The following is a 19,926-nucleotide window of genomic DNA, read 5'->3' on the forward strand; positions in this document are numbered from 1 at the left end:
GGCCAAGATAATCAAAGGCTGAAGGGCAAGTTTGTCGTTCTACCATGAAGATACAATCGTATTATCCAATGCCTAGATCATCTTGATCTATTAGCTGATAAGATGATCGAGTCCTACTCGGACTCCCTAACCGAGCATCGCACAAAAGCTATAATGTTCATCCCTTGATCTTAGGCTACTAAGATCACGGAACAAACAACAAACCTTATCCCTCTTTCAAATATTTGCACAGCTGATATCGGGAGATCAAACTCCTCTCATGCCTATAAATACAAGCTACTTACCAATACTAAGGTAATCGCAACTCTTGCTATCTAAGCTTTATTGTTGCTTACATTTTTTTTTCTCAAATCCTTGACTTAGGCATCGGAGCATCCCGCCGGGAAACCATCGGGGACTCTAATCCTTGTTTGTTCTTGTGTACAAGGCCGACACATCCTCGGACACTACTGTGCAGATTGTGCCACGTCATTTCTTGGAAAACTGTGCTCTAACAATTTCTATTCTTTATTATGTCTCTCTGTGAACTTGTTCCTGATGGCTTCTTAAGGACATGTTTTTCACTTAACATTTATACTTCCTTGATGGACTTGTCGTTTAGTAGTGATGCTGAGACTTGTCTGAATACATATTAATCTTTTATTCTCTTTTCTTTGTTAGTGCGCATTATCATGAATCATGATGTATTCATAAAACTAGCAATTAATACTCGCAACCATTCAACATTCAACATCTTTTCTTAACACAGTTCTTTTCTTTTTTTCTTTAGAATCTTAACACATTTCTTAATATATGTAAAATCATCAAAACACACACACACATATCATGCTTTTAAAACAAATAAAATATGTTAATGTTCTCGGTAAGTAAGATACTAATTAGAATATCCTTGATGAGAAGGATCCCCAACTCAAGCACACAATATTGCAAATCACCATTAGACTCATACCTATAACAAAATTCTAACTTTGGTAGAATCCATAGTATTCCAAACACCTAAAGCACTCAACTTTCATGAAAACCTAAAGCACTCAACTTTCATGAAAACCTAAAGCAAACTTAGGGATAATCATAAGCCACAAGCCCAATTAACCCAACCCATAGACAAATCTAGGGTTTGCAACAAAAACCCCTAACTTGACCCAAACCAAGAAAAGTTAGGGTTTCAACTCTTATCTTGATTGAACAGAAAAATCAAAGTTCCACACGATGAATCTCCTACCTAAACCCTTCATAAGAACCCTACGGAAATTTCTAGGATTAAGCATTATCTCCATAAAGTAAACTAACTTGTAGAAAATTCTAAGTTTTAGGTTTTTACCTGAATTGAACGGTAGAAATCAAAGATCCAACCTAAAGCTTAAAAATAAAGAAAAAAATGTTCTATCTCCAAGCTTCAAAATGTAGATTTGGACAATACACCAACATATCAATAAGAGACTCCACTTTCTTAATAAAAATAAATCATAATAATTGATATATTATAGAATGTAATGTCGAACTTCACTTTCATGATCAAGACAAGTTTAGGGAAGTGGACATGTTTATCTTTTTCTTATAGGTAGTGAAAATTATAAATAGTGGCAAAATAATGATGAGGATTTACCAGAAGGGACACAAATAAAAATAAAAATAAAAGATAGTCATTTAAAAAAAGTAAATAGTACAAAAATTCGACGCCATGTTCAAATGGTTGACGTAAGAGCAGCAACGATCTGTTTTTCCAACACCTCTTATTCCTTTCCATCGCGTACACCCTGCTTAAAAAATGCTTACGAATTACATAACTAAATGGTTTGTCGTCTCTCACGATCTCTGTCATTGTGTGAAGCGGCTTAGCATGGAGGTGGATAAAATCTTATATGCTGTAGGGTGGGGGCTTGGGCAAGTTCTTGACGAGGCCACATAGCAAGGCATTGTCAGGAATGTTGTACTCGTCCCTGAGCGAGCGTGCAGGAGAGAGGACGCTAGCATAGAGTTGTTGTCCGAGGTAGCGCCTCTCCGCTATTTCAGACCTTATGTTCCACATTCCAGCATTATCGATTGTCAAGAGGATCGCCGCCCACGATTTGGGAAAGACTTGGACTGTGTGCCTACTTACAGCATCAAGAAGATTGTAATTCTTTCGAAGTTCTGGGGTCCACCTCCCAGGCTCAATGCTATTATTTTTATTAGTCAACAAAAAACAGAAGTTGTCAATTACTCAATCATCATCAACCGTTTGAAATAGCAATCAAGGAAGAGCGCATAGATGCATTAATTAGTAGCTACTTACGCGACTGCGAAGAAGGAGTATCCATCCAAATGCCATGATTGGATGCTCTTCTCATGGTTCTCAAAGATGATCTCGATAAAGTTACGGAAAGTCATGTTCAACACAATCGGTGCCGAAGTGACTTTGGGTGCACCTCGAGCTGCTGGTGGGTCATCAGGGATGGTGTCGTATTTGAAAACCTTGTTTGCAACTCCATAGTACTCGGCCAGCTTTAGTGGGGTGGGAGGGTCGATGTGGGAGATGCCATTGACAGCGTAACGAAGCTTGCCGTCAACCTTGCTAGCAGAATTAACGAGCTTGATAGTGCGTGTAATGTTAATGGCACCGTAATGGTAGGAGCCCTGAGGGTTGGGCCTGGCAGCACTAGCAGTGAGGTTCCAGCGGAAGGTTCGGAACTGATTGAGGGACCAGGCCCAACCGACAGGGGCCTCAGCGATCTCAGGTGAGGCCGGGCCCTTTCCGCCGATGTAGCGTATAATACCCTTACCGCTAAGCGCGCTCTTGGTGAACCGAGTAGAGGCCACCACGTAGTAGTCCTTCGGCTTTTGGTTAGCAGTAACAAGAACTGAGAAACATTGCCCTACGTGCACATCAAGGGATTGGTACGTGTTTTGGACTGTGTGAGAGCCCTCCATCTCAACCAGTTTCATGGTGTGGCCTTGGATTCTGAAGTTGAGGGAATTCTTAACCCCAACATTGCAGATCCTGTATTTGTAAGTTTTGCCAGCCTTCATGGTGAACAAGGGCTTATCATTGCCGTCGCCCTTAGCAGATTTGCCATTGATGAGGACACCGTCTGGCCTACCAAGGGAGCGACCACTATCCAAGAATTTCCTAAGCGTGGAGTGGCTCTTAGTGTACCAGTCGCCGATGAGGACAGTGTAATCATCCTCAGGATCAGCATACGGAACAGGAATCAGCAAGCGACTGTTCACGCGCAGGCCCCCGAAGGCACCAGCTACCCTATGCATGGCGGTGGTGGGATAGTAGATGTAACTTCCAATTTGGTCCTTGACTTGGAAGTGATAGGTGTAGTTCGTCCCAGGTAGAATCGGACACATGCTTCCAAGCACTCCATCCTGCCATGAGTTCTTCCTATGCTGGATGCCGCTCCTGCCAAGCCAAATCAAACATTAGCATTGATGGTACAAAATATACAGCGGTTATTCGAGTTTTTGTTGCATTTCTTGGATCATAAGTCACAAAAAAAAAAAAAAAAATCGAAAATGTGAACCATGTCAACAGGAATGGCTCATCAAGGTTGTTGAAGACATTAAGGACAATGTTGTTGTTAGTGGTGGAGTTAATGTTGGGTCCAGGAAATTGACCGTTGATGAGAATTCCTTGCTGGGGGACTCCAAGCGGAGAAATGGTTCCATAGGTGACGTTCCATCTGAAAAACAGGTAAGGGTCTTCACCGCTGACAAAAAACATTTTTGTAGCAGAGAGGCACAAAAGCAACAAAAACGTCACTTCTCCCATCTCTCTCTCTCTCTCTCTCTCTCTCTCTCTCTCAAATAAGCTTTGTCCTTCTTAGGCAATCTCAATTAGTCCCTAAAATGGAAGAAGATAGTTCTTCTACCGTCCTCACGGCGCCACATGCTTCCCTTTTATAAATGTCATTGACAACTTCCCAACCAATCGAGTTTCCCGTCATTGTCTCTGAGTTCTCCCTTCTTTTTTGCCCCTTGCATTACGCTCTTCCACTCATTGTTTTATTATTATTATTATTTTTTTGACTATGTCATGCATGATAGTTTACCTTAAGTTAATCGAATATTATGATTGGCTAATATGTTGGTAGTCATAATATTCTCCCTACACTTAAAAATAAACATGGCATTTTATGTCGATTTTGTTTTTGTCGTTTCATATAAATTAACGATGTTTGCTTATATAAATGACATAAACTAAAAAAAAAAAAAAAAAGAAGAAAATTGTGGATTTTGTTTTTGTCGTTTCATATAAAATTGAAGTCATAACATTTTAAAAAAAAATTATATAAATGACATAAACTAAAAAACAAAAAAAATTGTCGATTTTGTTTTTGTCGTTTCATATAAAATTGAAGTCATAACATTAAAAAATGAAGTTTTTTACCGTTCAAACGACTTCTTTTTAAAAAGAAACACGAGTAAACGACGTCACTTTCATGCATGACGAACTCAAAATACTTTGTTCCACTCGCAACACAATTCCAGAATTCCTTCTTTGAAAGGAGCTCTCAGGGATAGAAAAGTAGTGCTATGTTCCATGTATAATATAAATGTGTTGAAATTTGAAGATAATTTTTATGATAATTAGCTTATAACTTGTTCATTAGTTCTTGAGGAAATATACTTTGACCCCTTAAAATTATCAATTTTTTTTTTTTTTTTGGCGCCTCCAAACTATCAAGTGTGACATTTAGATAAGTTAAACTACTATTTTTTGGAAAGAAAAAAAACCCCTTATGTCAAACGTTAAAATTGATGAAAAGTTGCATGTGACCACTTTGACAAAACTCTTTCCAAAATTCCCGCACTTTTAAACCTTGAAATACTAAAATTGCTCCTTTATAATTATGAAAAAGAAAAGAAAATAAACTTGCTTAGAAAAACAAAAAACAAAGAAAAAGCTGAACAACAGCCAAATCTTGCCATGCCTTAAATTTCATTACTCTACTAATTCTTACATTTCTTTTTGCAAAACAAAACGAAGAATAAGAGTAGCAAATAGTAATAGGCGCGTAAAGATACCCTAAATTGAGTCAGAACTCACATGGAGCACGATAAATTGAGAGGCGGACATTTGCATAAAAAAATTATTCACTTTAAATAAATAACTTTCTTCACTTTTCTTTCGCAATATATATATATATTATGAATGAAATTTATTTACTAAACACAATTGTAAAAACAGTTACAAATTATCACTCCAGCTTAGCAGCCAGAAAACTACCTCCCTTAGAATACAAAGGGAACCAACTGCAGAAATAACCTGCAAAACACCTAACAACCCAAACAGTTACAAATTATCACTCCAGCTTAGCAGCCAGAAAACTACCTCCCTTAGAATACAAAGGGAACCAACTGCAGAAATAACCTGCAAAACACCTAACAACCCATCTCTCTATACATGTATATAGACCATAAAATCTATACATCGAATTCTATACAAGAATACTATCAGTAAGACCCCAATTGTTATGCAACAGTAAAATTCTTATTAGATCTACGAAATTTTTCTTTAGAACAGTGTGCCTTTAAATTCTCATTGGAGATGCATATAAGATTTTCAATTAATTAGCTCTAACTTTCAGTTCTAGCACTGAATAGAGTGGCGCGTCTCTGGTCCAGTCAAATCAGAAAAAAAAGTGTTGAAGAAAGCATTTTTTGCTACAATTTTTTTTTCAAGTCATCTGTTTTATGTGTAGTGTCTTTAGGGTAAACACAGAATCGGGTGTGTACGGCTAATACATGTCAGTTATTGGGAAGCGCATTAGATGCGTGTCAGCAGCGTGGCTTTTGATAGGAGAATGGTAGACTAGGTCGGTGAGGGTCGAACATGAGAGCTATGTTTGCCAAGAGAAGGGCCCGGCACTGTAGCTGGAACGGCACTGTTCCAGCTACAGTGCCATTTGACATGTACAGTGCCAAAAATTGACTTTGTAATATTAATTTTTTTTTTTAAAGCAAAATATTAAAAAAAAAAAAAAAAAAAATTAAAGGCTTGATGGGTGTTCCCGTACCTTAGCCAAAATAGGTGGCGGGACCACCCGTACAATGAAAAGAGATGGCTGGAACCATCTGGAAACCCGTCACGAGGGTGGTTAGACCACCCAGAACTAAAGGTGCATTATCCGATGCAGCTGCCTTGCCTTTATCTTATAAGGATTAATATATTTTGGAAGCATTCTCGAAATTTCCCTTTTTTTTTTTTTTTTTTCCTAACCTCCTTTAATTGTTTCTTTCCTTTAGACTAGTCGGTGACACTTTATTCTCAGTCACAGCCGAAAAAGAAAAGAAATAATATAAGGAAACCACTCCTTAGCCTCCTTTAGTACGTATTGATGTGATATTTTTGTGATAAAAAATATCAATTATAATCACTTGCAATAGAACGAATCCTGTAAGATAGGGCTATATTGAGGGTGTCGAACCTCAAGGACTGCAAGGGTTTAAGTATCAGAATTTAAAAGATTAAAATCAACTTAATTAAAAGAGAATGATTTGTTTGTGTGAATTTGAAGTGCATAAAATAAACGGAAATAAAAGAAGTAAATGTATGAGAGAGAGAGTAGGGTATTGACTTCACCACAATCCGTACATCAATGGTTAACTATATTTAATTCTAGCACTTCATTCTATGCATGTTATAATTCAACAATAAAACATATAAAAATAATTTCATACAATCAACGAAATAGCATAACCCATCTTCGGTTGGCACAGACCGTCTACCTAAATTACACTAAACTAGGGTGTAGTACGATCCGTCTTCCCTAGGCATGGCCTATCTAACCCTATTGATTGCATGCCAATTAAGAACCATTGTATAACCATCATTCTTATAATCACAGAAAATAAGAATGATTTGAGTTCAATAATAGTAAAATAATTTTTAAGACAAGATAAGAATTTTACTAATATTGAATTGGAATTTAAAGAACAACTGCATTTAATATGAAGAACAGAAATCAATTGTAGCAATCCTCAGATTTATACAATCAACATGCATAAATTGAAAGAATAGAAATTAAATACAATCAAACCATTGTGCTTGGAAATGGCTACATCAATACCCCACAATTGGGTTTAGCTGCTCATGATCTCCTAAGCTCCACATACTATTTTACTGAATTTCTTTTGCTCTAAAAGCGGTGTGTCTGTTTACAATGTTTAGAGAGCCCTATTTATAGGGAATTGGAAAACCCTAAAACCCTATAAATCCTCATAAAATCGGAGGTCAGTCTCCCAGTCCAATTGGGAGACTGAAATCCAAGTCCATGCTGGAGAGGAATTCTTGCCGTGCACTGTACGCTCGTGTGCGCTCGATCTAAGATTTGGTGCGCTCGAGCCTAGCTGGTGTGCGCGCGAGCGCAAGCATGCGCTCGATCCTTGGCCGCAGACGCTCGAGCGCAGGTGCGCTCGATCCCAGATCCAGAATGCTCAACTTTTTGTTCTTTTAAGCCCAATTTCCAATGGTTTGTCAAGTAAGTCCTGAAACACAAAAACAAAACAAAATCAAACAAATAACAATGCTAAAGAATTAACAAATGTAAATTAAGGGGCTAGAATGTGTAACATTCGGCGCTTATCACGTATCTTCCTTTAGACGTCCATAAAAATTATATCAAAGGCTACTGTGAATTTCCTCCTTTTCTCTCTTCTTCCATGATCTCCAGCTGGCCGTTCTTTGCTTGTTTGTTGGGTCTCTTATTTTTACCTGTGCTCCAATGGGTTTCTTTGTGGAGGAGTCCGCGGGTTTACTGGTAAGTCATCTACTATACAAGGCAGCTCTAATAATTGCAGTGGTGAGATGGGTTTGGTGTTGGACTCTCACTCTTTCAGACTCAGAGATAGGAGCATCTCTTAGCGTTTGTTGAGGCAGAGTTTCCTCCTGCAATTGCTTCTTCCCATATGATAAGAGACAATCTAAACTGACTACCTTCGGAGATATCACAGAAATGTAAAAATGAGAGAAGAATTGGCTGGAATATAGAATCATTGTATTAGGTGGTATAAATAGGCTTACAAGAGTTTTGCTGTAACTACTAGATAAATACAACCTATAATTCAAACTTAATTATCTACAATTACAAGATTCAAAACATAGATAACAATTACAGAGTCAAACTAGGAGAGATCAACTCATGGATAAGGGTGAGGAGTTTGAAACACTTTTGGTTGCTGTAGAAGTCTTAACGTCTGGAACATTGGTTGTTGTAACAGGAGATAAGGCATCTGGATCACTTACTCTAACAGCCCCCCGCAAACTCATGGGAGGGGCTGTAACCATGAGTTTGTCACGTAAGAACAAGAAACGATTTGATGTGAGACCTTTGGTAAACAAATCAGCACATTGATCAACAGTGGAAATAAATTTAGCAACAAGATCTTTGTGCAATATTTTCTCTCGAATGAAGTGATAATCCACTTCAATATGTTTAGTCCGAGCATGATATATGGGGTTAGAAGCTAATGCAATGGCTCCCATATTGTCACACCATAACACTGGTATAGTAGAAAGAGAGATGTGCAAGTCTTTGAACAACATGCGTAGCCAATATAATTCAGCAGTAGCGAAGGCCATAGAGCGGTATTCCGCTTCAGTACTGGATTGAGAGACAACCGGCTGCTTCTTAGATTGCCATGAGATAAGACAATTACCTAGGAACACGCCATATCCACTAGTAGATCTCCTATCAATTGGGTCACCAGCCCAATCTGAATCACAATATGCTTGCAAAAGAAATGGGCCAGGAGTAAAGTAAAGCCCATGATCAGCCGTTCCCTTGAGGTAGCGAAGAACACGCTTAGCAGAAGAGAGATGGACACTTGTGGGGCAATGCAGAAATTGACATAATTGATTTACAGAATAAGAAATGTCAGGTCTTATGAGGGTGCAATATTGAAGGGCTCCAACAATATGTCTGTACACTGTAGGATCGGGCAGTGGGTCACCATCAAATTTAGTGAACTTTTTACCTGAAGTACAAGGGGCAATATAAGGTTTTGAACCTAGCATCTTCACACGATGAAGAAGATCCACAATATACTTTGCTTGATTTAAATGCAGGCCTTGATCATTTCGGTGAACATGTATGCCCAAAAAATAAGAGAGAATGCCAAGATCCTTCAATTTAAATTCAGATTGCAGTCCGCAAATAAGCTCATTAATGTTGGACAAATGAGTTCCAGTTATGATAATATCATCAACATATATAAGAATGAATATGTGAACTGGAGGTTTATGTAAAATAAACAAAGAAGTATCCACCAAAGATCCAACAAACCCAAGATCAAGAAGAGCATGTGTGAGACGATGAAACCAGGCTCTTGGAGCTTGTTTAAGGCCATACAAAGCCTTGTGTAGGTGACACACTGCATCAGGTTGAGACTTATCCACAAATCCCTTAGGTTGCTCCATAAAAACCTCTTCACTTAGATATCCATGCAAGAAGGCGTTGGAAACATCAAGTTGTTTGATAGGCCAATTATAATGCACAGCAATTGCAAGTAATAATCTGACAGTAGCTGGTTTAATCACCGGACTAAATGTTTCTGTATAATCTACTCCATCTCTCTGCTCAAAACCTTTGGCCACAAGTCTGGCTTTAAACCGCTCTATAGAGCCATCCGGTTTTTGTTTTAGCTTAAACACCCACTTGTTATGAATAACATTTCGATTGTTGGGTCTTGGACAAAGAGACCAAGTTTTGTTATCCATAAGAGCTTGAAATTCAACCTCCATAGCAGCCATCCAATTAGAATCAGAACATGCTTTGGCAAAGGTAGTGGGCTCACTAGGGAAAGAAGTGGCAGTCATAGCCTTTAGGGGATGGCGAGTAGAGTAGTAAAGATGATAATCAGGGAACACTTTGGGTTGAAGACTGCCAGTTTTGGACCGGGTAACAACGCTAGATGAAGAGGATTGGCTTAGCACAGGTGGTAAGGAGAGTAAGGTGTCATCAATCTCATTTGAGGGTAAAACAGTAGATGTCAAATCTGCAGAACTCAGAGCTGAATCAGAGATAACAGCAGATTTTTCTGCAGACACGGCATCTAATGTAGAGGGTGTGAGGTTTGAGATGTGGTCAATAGGATTGGTACTAGTTGTAGGAGAAGCCACTTGTGTAGGAGGAGTCACGGGTGCTGTAGAAAAAGGTATGGGTGTAGTGTTGGTATTTCTAGGAGATGTACTAGTTGCAGGAGAAGTCACATGGTCAAGATGTGGGGTAGGTGGTCTGAGAGTATTCATGGCACCATTTTCAATATTAAAAGGAGTATTATCAAGGCCATTTGCAATAAAAAAATGAGAGGGTAAAAGGTTACCTGTATTTGAAGATGAGCCACTTGCAGGATGAGAGACCAGTCCTTTATCAAGAGTAGGAAACAAACTTTCATCAAAAACTACATTCCTTGAAATGTAAACACGATTAGTGGAAGAATCAAGACAACGGTAACCCTTATGATTGGAACTATAGCCAATGAAAATACATTGTTTACTTCGAAATTCTAACTTGTGTTTTGTATATGGCCGAAGTAATGGATAGGCAGCACATCCAAACACTTTCAAAGAGTTATAATTAGGATGAGAATGAAAGATTTTATGATAAGGAGTATCAAGTTGAAGTATAGGTGTTGGAAGTCTATTAATTAAATAAACAGCTGTATAAAATGCTTCAACCCAAAATTTTGATGGAAGATGAGATTGAGCAAGAAGTGTCAGCCCTGTTTCTACAATATGTCTATGTTTTCTTTCTGCGATTCCATTTTGTTGGGATGTATGTGGGCAGCTAATTCTATGAAAAATGCCATGTTTGGACAAAAAATTTTTGAAGGCATGAGAAGTGTATTCCCCACCTCCATCTGTTTGCAATTTCTTAATTTTGGAAGAAAATTGATTTTCAAGAAGGCATTTCAATTTAATGAAACAATCAAGAACTTCAGATTTATAGATTAAAGGAAAAATCCATGAATATCTTGAATAATCATCCACAAACACAACATAGTAATTACGACCACTAATAGAAGACACTGGGGAACACCATATGTCGCTGTGAAGTAATTCTAGAGGGGAAGTAGTTACATGTGAGGATTGTGGAAAAGGGAGTTGCCTACTCTTAGCTACTTGACATGGTAAACATAAAGACAGTTGACGTTGAGAAAGAGAAACTGGAAGGTGCTGGGACTTCAGAACACGACTTAGAATCTGGTCATTTGGGTGACCAAGTCTCTTATGCCAGATGGATGAAGAAGTTTTGACTCCAAGGAATGCAACACTGCCCCACTCTCTTTTATTTTTGATGAAAGTCTGCAAATGCACTGGATAGAGACCGTTCTCACTGGGTCCCTGCAAGAGGATCTCCCCGGTGAGGTTGTCCTTAACAAGAAAATAAGTGTCAGTAAGTTTAAACCAACAATTATTGTCTCTACAAAATTTATTTATTGAGAGGAGATTAGCAGAGGCTTGTGGACAGTGCAATATTTCTTTTAAGTGGAGAGTAGTTTTAGGAGTATGGAAACTAGAAGAGCCGGTGTGAGAAATAGAAAGACCATTACCATTACCTACAGCAACAGACTCTTTTCCTTGGTATGGCTGCTGCAGAGAGAGATTCTCAAGTTCTGGAGTAATGTGGTTGTTAGCACCACTATCAGCTAGCCAGTCATCTTCATCACGCAAGGCATTGGATTCAGATACCATTGCAGCAAGTTCACTAGGTGGGTGCCGCCCTTGATAGGCATAGTCCATGCGGTGAAAACAATCCAAGGCTTGGTGATTGTTTTTGCCGCATATCTGACATGAAATTGTTGCAGAGTTGTCATTGACATATGAAGTAGAACCCGGTTTACCTGGCGTTGAGTTGGTGGCTGAACGAGGAAGTGGATTCATCTGACTGTAGCTAGGACGTGGTCCACTTGATGATCTATTTTCACCATTTTGTTGAGCATAGCTGGGACGTCCATTTGATGGTCTGTAAAGACCATTTTGTGGCTTTCCATTGTTGAACTTGGGTTTGCCCTTGGGGCCATTAGGCTTCTGAGAATAAAGTGCAAAAGACCCAGTATCAACTGAAGCCATTTGATGCTCCAAAAGTTGCTCATAATTCAGCAACTCAGACTGAAAATCATCAAGTCGCAAGGTGCGATCCTTTCCAGCCCACAATGAAGCAATGAGAGGATTGTATTGTGGAGAGAGACCTCCAACAATATAAGAGATGAGATCTTCATCTTCTACCGGCTGTTTAACAAGAGCCAGTTGATCCGCAATGGATTTTGCTCCGTGAACAAAGTCAGAGCAATTTTGAGTCCCTTGTCTGAGGTTCTGGAGCTGACGCTTCAGATTGTTGATGCGTGACTTGGAAGGAGATGCATAACGGTGTGCTAGGGCTGTCCACACCTCATGAGAAGTGTTTAAGCCATAAATCGTAGCAACAATCTTCTCTGAGAGAGAGGCAATAAGCCAACTAAGGATAAATTGATCCTTCTTCTCCCACAAAACAAATTCTGGGTTGAGCGTCTCTGTACTCATAGATTCAGATTTGGGGAGGTATTTAGGTGGTGCAGGCTCTGAGCCATCAACAATGCTCATGAGTCCATTAGTACGAAGAATGGGAAGAAAACGATATACCCAAACAATATAATTGGGGCCTTCTAATTTGGCTCCAGTTAGGTGAGAAATGTTGGGAATGGAGAAAGAAGAGTTTGTGAAGGGTTATTTGATTCAGCCATAGGATCGATAGGTGTTAACCTTTAAGAAGCTCTGATACCATGTAAAAATGAGAGAAGAATTGGCTGGAATATAGAATCATTGTATTAGGTGGTATAAATAGGCTTACAAGAGTTTTGCTGTAACTACTAGATAAATACAACCTATAATTCAAACTTAATTATCTACAATTACAAGATTCAAAACATAGATAACAATTACAGAGTCAAACTAGGAGAGATCAACTCATGGATAAGGGTGAGGAGTTTGAAACACTTTTGGTTGCTGTAGAAGTCTTAACATCTGGAACACTGGTTGTTGTAACAGGAGATAAGGCATCTGGATCACTTACTCTAACAGGTTTATCAGAAGATCCCAAACTGATTTCAGCAAGTCGAGTTTGAATATCCACCAAAGACATCAAAGAGATATTACAAAGGAAAAAAAAAAAACATATCAGAGAGAAATTACCAAATCAATGAAGGTTTTTTTTTTTTTTAGAGAATCAGATTTTGCTCCCAACGTCAAGGTTCTTTTTCCATCTCTAGGCAACAAATTTCGTTAACAGTTGATCTATTAGTTGAATTAGTTAAAAACAATAAATAAATAAAAGACCCATCATGACAGCTAAGAAAAAAAATAATCTTTTTGTCCCCGTATCCCATATTTTCCCGGTAACCAAACACATCTTGAAGGAAAAAACCAGTAGATCAAAGCAAACTTACCGGTTCCACCATCTCCGACAATCACAGACTTGATCCTCGTGTAATCAACAATCTGTTGGTTCGGCAACCCTACAATACAAAACCAATAAATCAGAACCAAAAAAGATTGGAATAATTCATAAAAAAATAAAATATAAAAATAAAAAATGTAAAATAAAAGAAAGGAAAGGAAAGAATAGATGGAAGAAAATAGGCTCTGTTTTGCTGGCTTTCGGCAGTTGAAGGATCAAAACCCCCCACTTTTTCCAGATTTTTTCCAGCTGCAAGGTTCCCCACTTTTTCCTGTGCAACTAGGGTAGAGATTTCGCAGAGAGAGAGAGAGAACGGAAGAGGGGGTAGGAGGGATATGCTATTGATTTCACCCAAGAAAAGAAGAAAGAGTCAGTACGAAAACTACAAATAGTCTGCACTCTGCAGGGTATGGGAGTCTGGAGAGAACCGCTGCTGTGAATGAAGGAGATGAGGGGGGTGAATTTGCGAAAATTGGGGGAATTTTGAGAAGGGCAGGTGAATTAAATTTTCACCCATTTCGGCGGCTATCGCCAAAAATTTAGGTAAATATCTATTTTAATCTTTGTTATTATAAAAATATCCTTATATTTCAAGGGTAATTGAATAATATGTGCAATTTAATAACATCACAATTTTAATAACATCACAATATATGAATTTGTGAAAATTGGGGGAATTTTGAGAAGGGCAGGTGAATTAAATTTTCACCCATTTCGGCGGCTATCGCCAAAAATTTAGGTAAATATCTATTTTAACCTTTGTTATTATAAAAATATCCTTATATTTCAAGGGTAATTGAATAATATGTGCAATTTAATAACATCACAATTTTAATAACATCACAATATAGGAAATTATATATATATATATATATATATATATATATATATATATATATATATATGCTATATATATATATATATATATATATATATATATATATATATATATTCACATTTGCTCCTATCTTCACATTTAAATAAGAATCAAAAATAGAAAATCGCAATAATGATATATAAATCGAACTAATTCACTAGGATCAATCGGATATTCGATCGAACATTTGATCATATCAAGATCAATCGAACTAATTCATTAGGATCGATTAGATGTTCGATCGAACCATCAATTTTTTCAAGTTTGATTGGTCATTTTATCATATCATAATCAATCGAACCAATTCACTAGAATCGATTAGACTAGATCGATACTTCGATTTTATCACAATTGATTCGACTAATGCACTGCGATTGATCGCACATTCGATCAAACTTTCAATGTGTCAAGTTCAATTGATTATTTGATCCTAGCACGATATATTAGACTAATGCACTATGATCGATCGGACGATTGGTCGAACCTACAATCGTATAAAGTTCGCTTGATCATTTGATTGTATCACTATCGATTAGACTAATCCACTTTGATCAATAGAAATAATTTACTAGGATCGATTGGATATTCGATCGAACCTTCAATTTCAATTATGTCCAGTTTGATCGATAATTGATCCTATCACGATCAATCGACCTAATTCACTAGGATCGATCGAATGTTCGATCGAACCTTTAATTTGTTTGGAATTTGATTGATCATTTGATCCTATCACGATCGATCGAATATCCGATAATTTATATAAAATAAATAATGAAATATTATCGGAGGTAAATTTTTGGGAAATAACATTTTAACGCCAAATCCTAATGGAATGAGATATTGCATCAAATTATATGTTCAATGAGTCAAATATTAAATATGTTGTTATTATTAAAATATTAACTACAAATTTAAAGTTAATAAATTTTTAGTATAAAGGATCATTAATGTGATATTTATCTTATAATTAGTTATTAGATTAAATTTTTAGGATATATAGTAATTTAACATTTTTACGCCAAACCCGAATGGAGGGGGATATTGCATCAAATTTGATGTTCGATGGGTGAAATTTTCTTGAACTTGTCACTATTGATCTAACTAATATATAAAGATAATACAAAATCCAAAGAGTTTAATAGATCATTTGATCGCATTACGATCGATCGGACTAATGTACTAGTATCGATCAGAATTGATTTTATCAGATGTTTGATTGAACTTCCAATCATGTCAAATTCTATTAATTGTATCATGATCAATATAACTAATACACTAATATAATATAAAATGCTTAGAGTTGAATTGAATGTTCGATCGAACTAATTTTTCATTTTTTATTAGAGTTGAATTGAATGCTTAAAGTTTAATTTTTCATTTTTTAAAATGAAAAATTAATTTTAATTTTATAAAAGTTTTAATTTCAAATTAAGAGAAAATTTATAATTTTATAAAAGTTTTGAGGGTATAAAGAACATTTTATCATTTTTAGATGTTCAATTGAACCTATAATCTTCTAGTTTTATTTGTTTTTTTTTTTATTAAAGTGGACGTTAATGCTCAATTATCAACGTCCACTTTCAAAGTGGACGCTAATGCTTAATTATCAGCGTCCACTTTGAGTGGACGCTATTGAGCTTTAGTTTAATTTGTTTTTTTTTATTTTTTTTGTTTTTGTACAAGCTCTTTAGCATCCACTTTAGCGGACGCTAATGCTCAATTATCAGTGTCCACTTTCAAAGTGGACGCTAATGCTCAATTGCTATTGAGCTTTTAGTTTAATTTTTTTTTTTAAAATTTTTGTACAAGCTCTTTAGCGTCCACTCTAGTGGACGCTAATGCTTAATCATCAGCGCCCACTTTCAAAGTGGACGCTATTGAGGACTGTTAATTTTTTTTTTATTGTTATATAGGACTATTAGCGTACACCTTTTGTAGACCTGATACTAAACTATCACCGTCGACATGTGTCGACGCTAATAGTTATTTTTGTTGCCCCTAATAGTTTTCCCGCCTCTGGTATAATTCCCGCTAGTATATTAGCGTCGACTTACAGTGGACGCTAATATTTATCTTTTGGGTTGACTTAAGTGGACGCTAATACTCACCTATTAGGGGCAACTTTGAAAAGTCGACGCTAATAGGTAAGCATTAGCATCGACTTCACAATCGCCCCTAATAAGTCGCCCCTGATGAGTAGATTTTTGTAGTGATTCAAATTATTATCAAATCAATGAATTTTTTTTCAAATACTGTGCGAAGTTTTATTTTTTTTTAGCTTGCAGGCTTATTTTATTATTATTATTATTTTTTGTTAGAAGACGCAAAAGCTTCTGATTGTGATTACTTAGTCTTCCGTTATGTTATCACAATATAAAACGGAGACAGAGGTAGTGTTGGCCGGTACAGGCCAAGCCCCCACCCCCACCACCCCCCCGGGGGAGGATTAAAAAAAAAAAGGTCAAACCAACTTCTATTTAGATAGTCACCCCTAAAAAATTAAGCCCATTCAATTAGCCGAGCTACTTAAAAAAAAAAATTAAAATTAAGCTACCTTCAAACTAATTTAACACAATCCATAACTTTTTTACCTACTAGACTCTCACGATATGATATCTCTATATGCGGCTACACCGACCTCAAATAACCAAATGTTTTTCTTGTAATATTGTTTTTCTATTAGACTATAAGCGTTGATTACTATCTTACTATGCTAAAATTTGAAAATAATCCTTGAAGCGAAATTAATAGTAGACCGTTGAGTCTTAAACAATAAAGTTATTTCACTTTCTTTTTTTTTTCTTTTTTTTTTCTTTTTAGATGCATCAATGATTCAATGGGTAGTTCTTTCACTTTTTTATTTTTATTTTTTACTTTTAAATCTCCTACTCTACACGATTATAATCATATGGACGACTTGTTGTGTATTTAGAATTTATTTTTCTTTTCTCGAGTTTTATTTATTTTTCTTCAAATTACAAACATATATCTCTTCTTTTTATGCTAACAAAATTTAGTTTATTTGTTTGACATATATGTGAATTGTGATTAGAAAGAAGAAATTTTTTCTTATTTACTATTTTATTATTTTTCTTATTTTGATAAGAATAATTTTTTTTATAAGGTTTTCTTTACCTTTGGGAACTTGCCAAGTATCAACAAGTTTTAGTAGATTTTTGCCACTCCTAGGTACATTATTTGTTATTATTTATTTTTTATTAATAAATTTTTTCGCTGACTTGTTAGATTAATGGCTATAATAATTCTTAGAGAATATATTTACCACATTGAAAGGAAATATATTAAATTGATATTGTATGTTAATTAACTTGTATAAGAGTAATTGTAATAAGGTTTGATGGTAATCAAATCAATCAGATTTGTTTACCATAATTATCTATTTCAATTCTCATATAAATATGAGCATTTGTATTGTAATATTAATCAAGCAATAAAAGTATAATGTAGCCATTTGGGCTTTATATGTGGTATGTGGACGTAGGTCATAGATCGAACCACGTAAAATTTTTGGTGTTTTCCAGCTAACGCCAAAGTGTTCCTGTGAATTTTTATTTTCTTCTATTTTGTTTTTTCGTTCTTTACAGTCAATACTTTTGCAGATCCCTTCACATAGATCCTGCACTTATATATGACCAGATTTATATATATAAAATCAACAATGCCTCCGACAACTTTTGCCACCTCCGGTGACCAATTCCACCTGGCCTTCACGGGCAATCCAACAACTCATCTCCACCACACCGCCTCCTGTCATAGATAGCATTAGGTTCCACTACTCACAGCCCAGTTTGATCTCTCTTCCACCGTCCTCACCTCAGATCCGGTGCCCAGCACCGACTTCCATCGCCAGCGGCAATCCACCGTCCAAAAAGCGCTGCTCAATTGCGCCATTCGTTGCCGATCTTTGCCGCACCCAGCCGTAGATCTGCTAATTCTGGTCTTTGATCCAAGCCTAGCGTCGGCTACCCTCGCCACCGGCCTCATGTTTCTCAGCCGCCGCAGCTGTGCCAGATGCAAAGAATTTAAGGAAGAAGAAGATGAAAGGGTGTTTGGGAACGAGTTTATATCTAACCCTTTTTCGCTATTAGAATGTGCAGATATTCCTGTTATAGTTTTATGATATGTTATCGTGGTTCAGGTTTTTAAACCTAGATGTGTTTGGTTACAGGATTAAGGTAATTCTTATCCCAGTTTAATGTAATTTGCGAATAGGATATTTTTCAAAAAAAAAAAAAAAAAGTGAAACCGAGAAAAAAAATATGAAAAGAATCTCGATTGAATTGAAAAAAAAAAAAAAAAAACAAAATCAAAAGAGGCTAAGTTGCCCATCCTTTGGCCCATAGTTGGCCTATTTCTGGTCAGCCTTTGTGGTATTATTAAAAACCCAGGCCATTTGAGTCCGTAGTTGCTCTCACTTCAACCCAAAGTTGGCTCTCTTTTTGTTTGGCCTTTGTGGTATTGTTTAAAACCTAGGCCCACTTCAGCCCACAGTTGACTCTTATTTTAGCCCAAAGTTGGCTCTCTTTTTTGGCCCATAGATGGCCATCTTTTGTATTATTTTGCCATCTCTAGAAGAAGAAAAGAAAGCAGAAAAAAAAAGAAAAAAAAAAAGGAAGAAAATCAAACTCAAGGTTTCAGAATCTTCCACCTTGAGTTTGAGAGGGAATGTTATAGAATATATTTCCTACATTGAAACAAAATATACTAAATTGATATTGTATGTTATTTACCTTGTATAAAAGTGATTGTAATCAGGTTTGATGGTAATCAAATCAAGCAAATTTGTTTAACATACTTATCTATTTCAATTCTTCTGTAAATATGAGCATTTGTATTGTAATATTAATCAAGCAATAAAAGCGTAATGTAGCCCTTTGGGCTTTATCTGTGGACGTAAGTCATAGACCGAACCACGTTAAATCTTTTGTGTTTATTTATTTTTTTTATTTTCGCAATTTATTTCTATTTCTTTATTATTGTAATAAGGTTTGATGGTATTCAAATCAATCAGATTTGATTACCATACTTATCTATTTCAATTCTCATATAAATAGGAGCATTTATATTGTAATATCAATCAAGCAATAAGAGTATAATGTACCTCTTTGAGCTTTATCTGTGGACGTAAGTCATAGACCGAACCACGTAAAATCTTTGTATCTAATTTATTTTATTATTCAGCATTTAATTCATTTTCTTATATCATTATGAATTTCTTCATGGCATCAGAGACACAAGCTTACGCCAGTGTTTCGATCCAAGTGGTCCTGTGAGTTTTTTTTTTTTTTTTCTCAGAAAAGTGCTGCCTTTTGTTGTCTATTGTCATTGTTGCATTTCAACCATCTATGAAATTTGATCTATGATTGTGTGATGGTAGTTAATTCTGTGCCTAAAAAAAAAATAGTAAAAATAAATGAAAATGAGGCTTTGTTCTCTCAAAATGGCTCTGTTCGTGCTTGTATGTTGGTGAGCTCCATTGTAGCACAATCTCTGACATCTTCTCTGGCAATATCTCTACTGATGAATTCTCCAACGGCCTTCTCTCCTTCCACTCCGCAAGTTTCTTACCAGCTAGACCTCCAACAGCCCACTGCTAGCCTTGCA

At 36.4% G+C, this 19,926-nt stretch overlaps 1 protein-coding gene across 1 annotated transcript; it reads right to left on the bottom strand.

Moving 5' to 3' along the window:
• Positions 1-1,672: 1,672 nt before the first annotated feature.
• Positions 1,673-3,812, bottom strand: LOC132190096 (L-ascorbate oxidase homolog). The gene is made up of 3 exons (XM_059604979.1): positions 3,510-3,812; positions 2,276-3,388; positions 1,673-2,159 (listed from the first exon to the last, which is right to left on the bottom strand). Exons 1-3 carry the CDS (start codon positions 3,755-3,757, stop codon positions 1,859-1,861), a joined length of 1,662 nt encoding a protein of 553 aa, XP_059460962.1. The 5' UTR covers positions 3,758-3,812; the 3' UTR covers positions 1,673-1,858.
• Between the last annotated feature and the right edge of the window lie 16,114 nt (positions 3,813-19,926).

This window comes from Corylus avellana, chromosome ca8, assembly GCF_901000735.1.
Source record: "Corylus avellana chromosome ca8, CavTom2PMs-1.0".
In the NCBI taxonomy this organism is placed as follows: domain Eukaryota; kingdom Viridiplantae; phylum Streptophyta; class Magnoliopsida; order Fagales; family Betulaceae; genus Corylus; species Corylus avellana.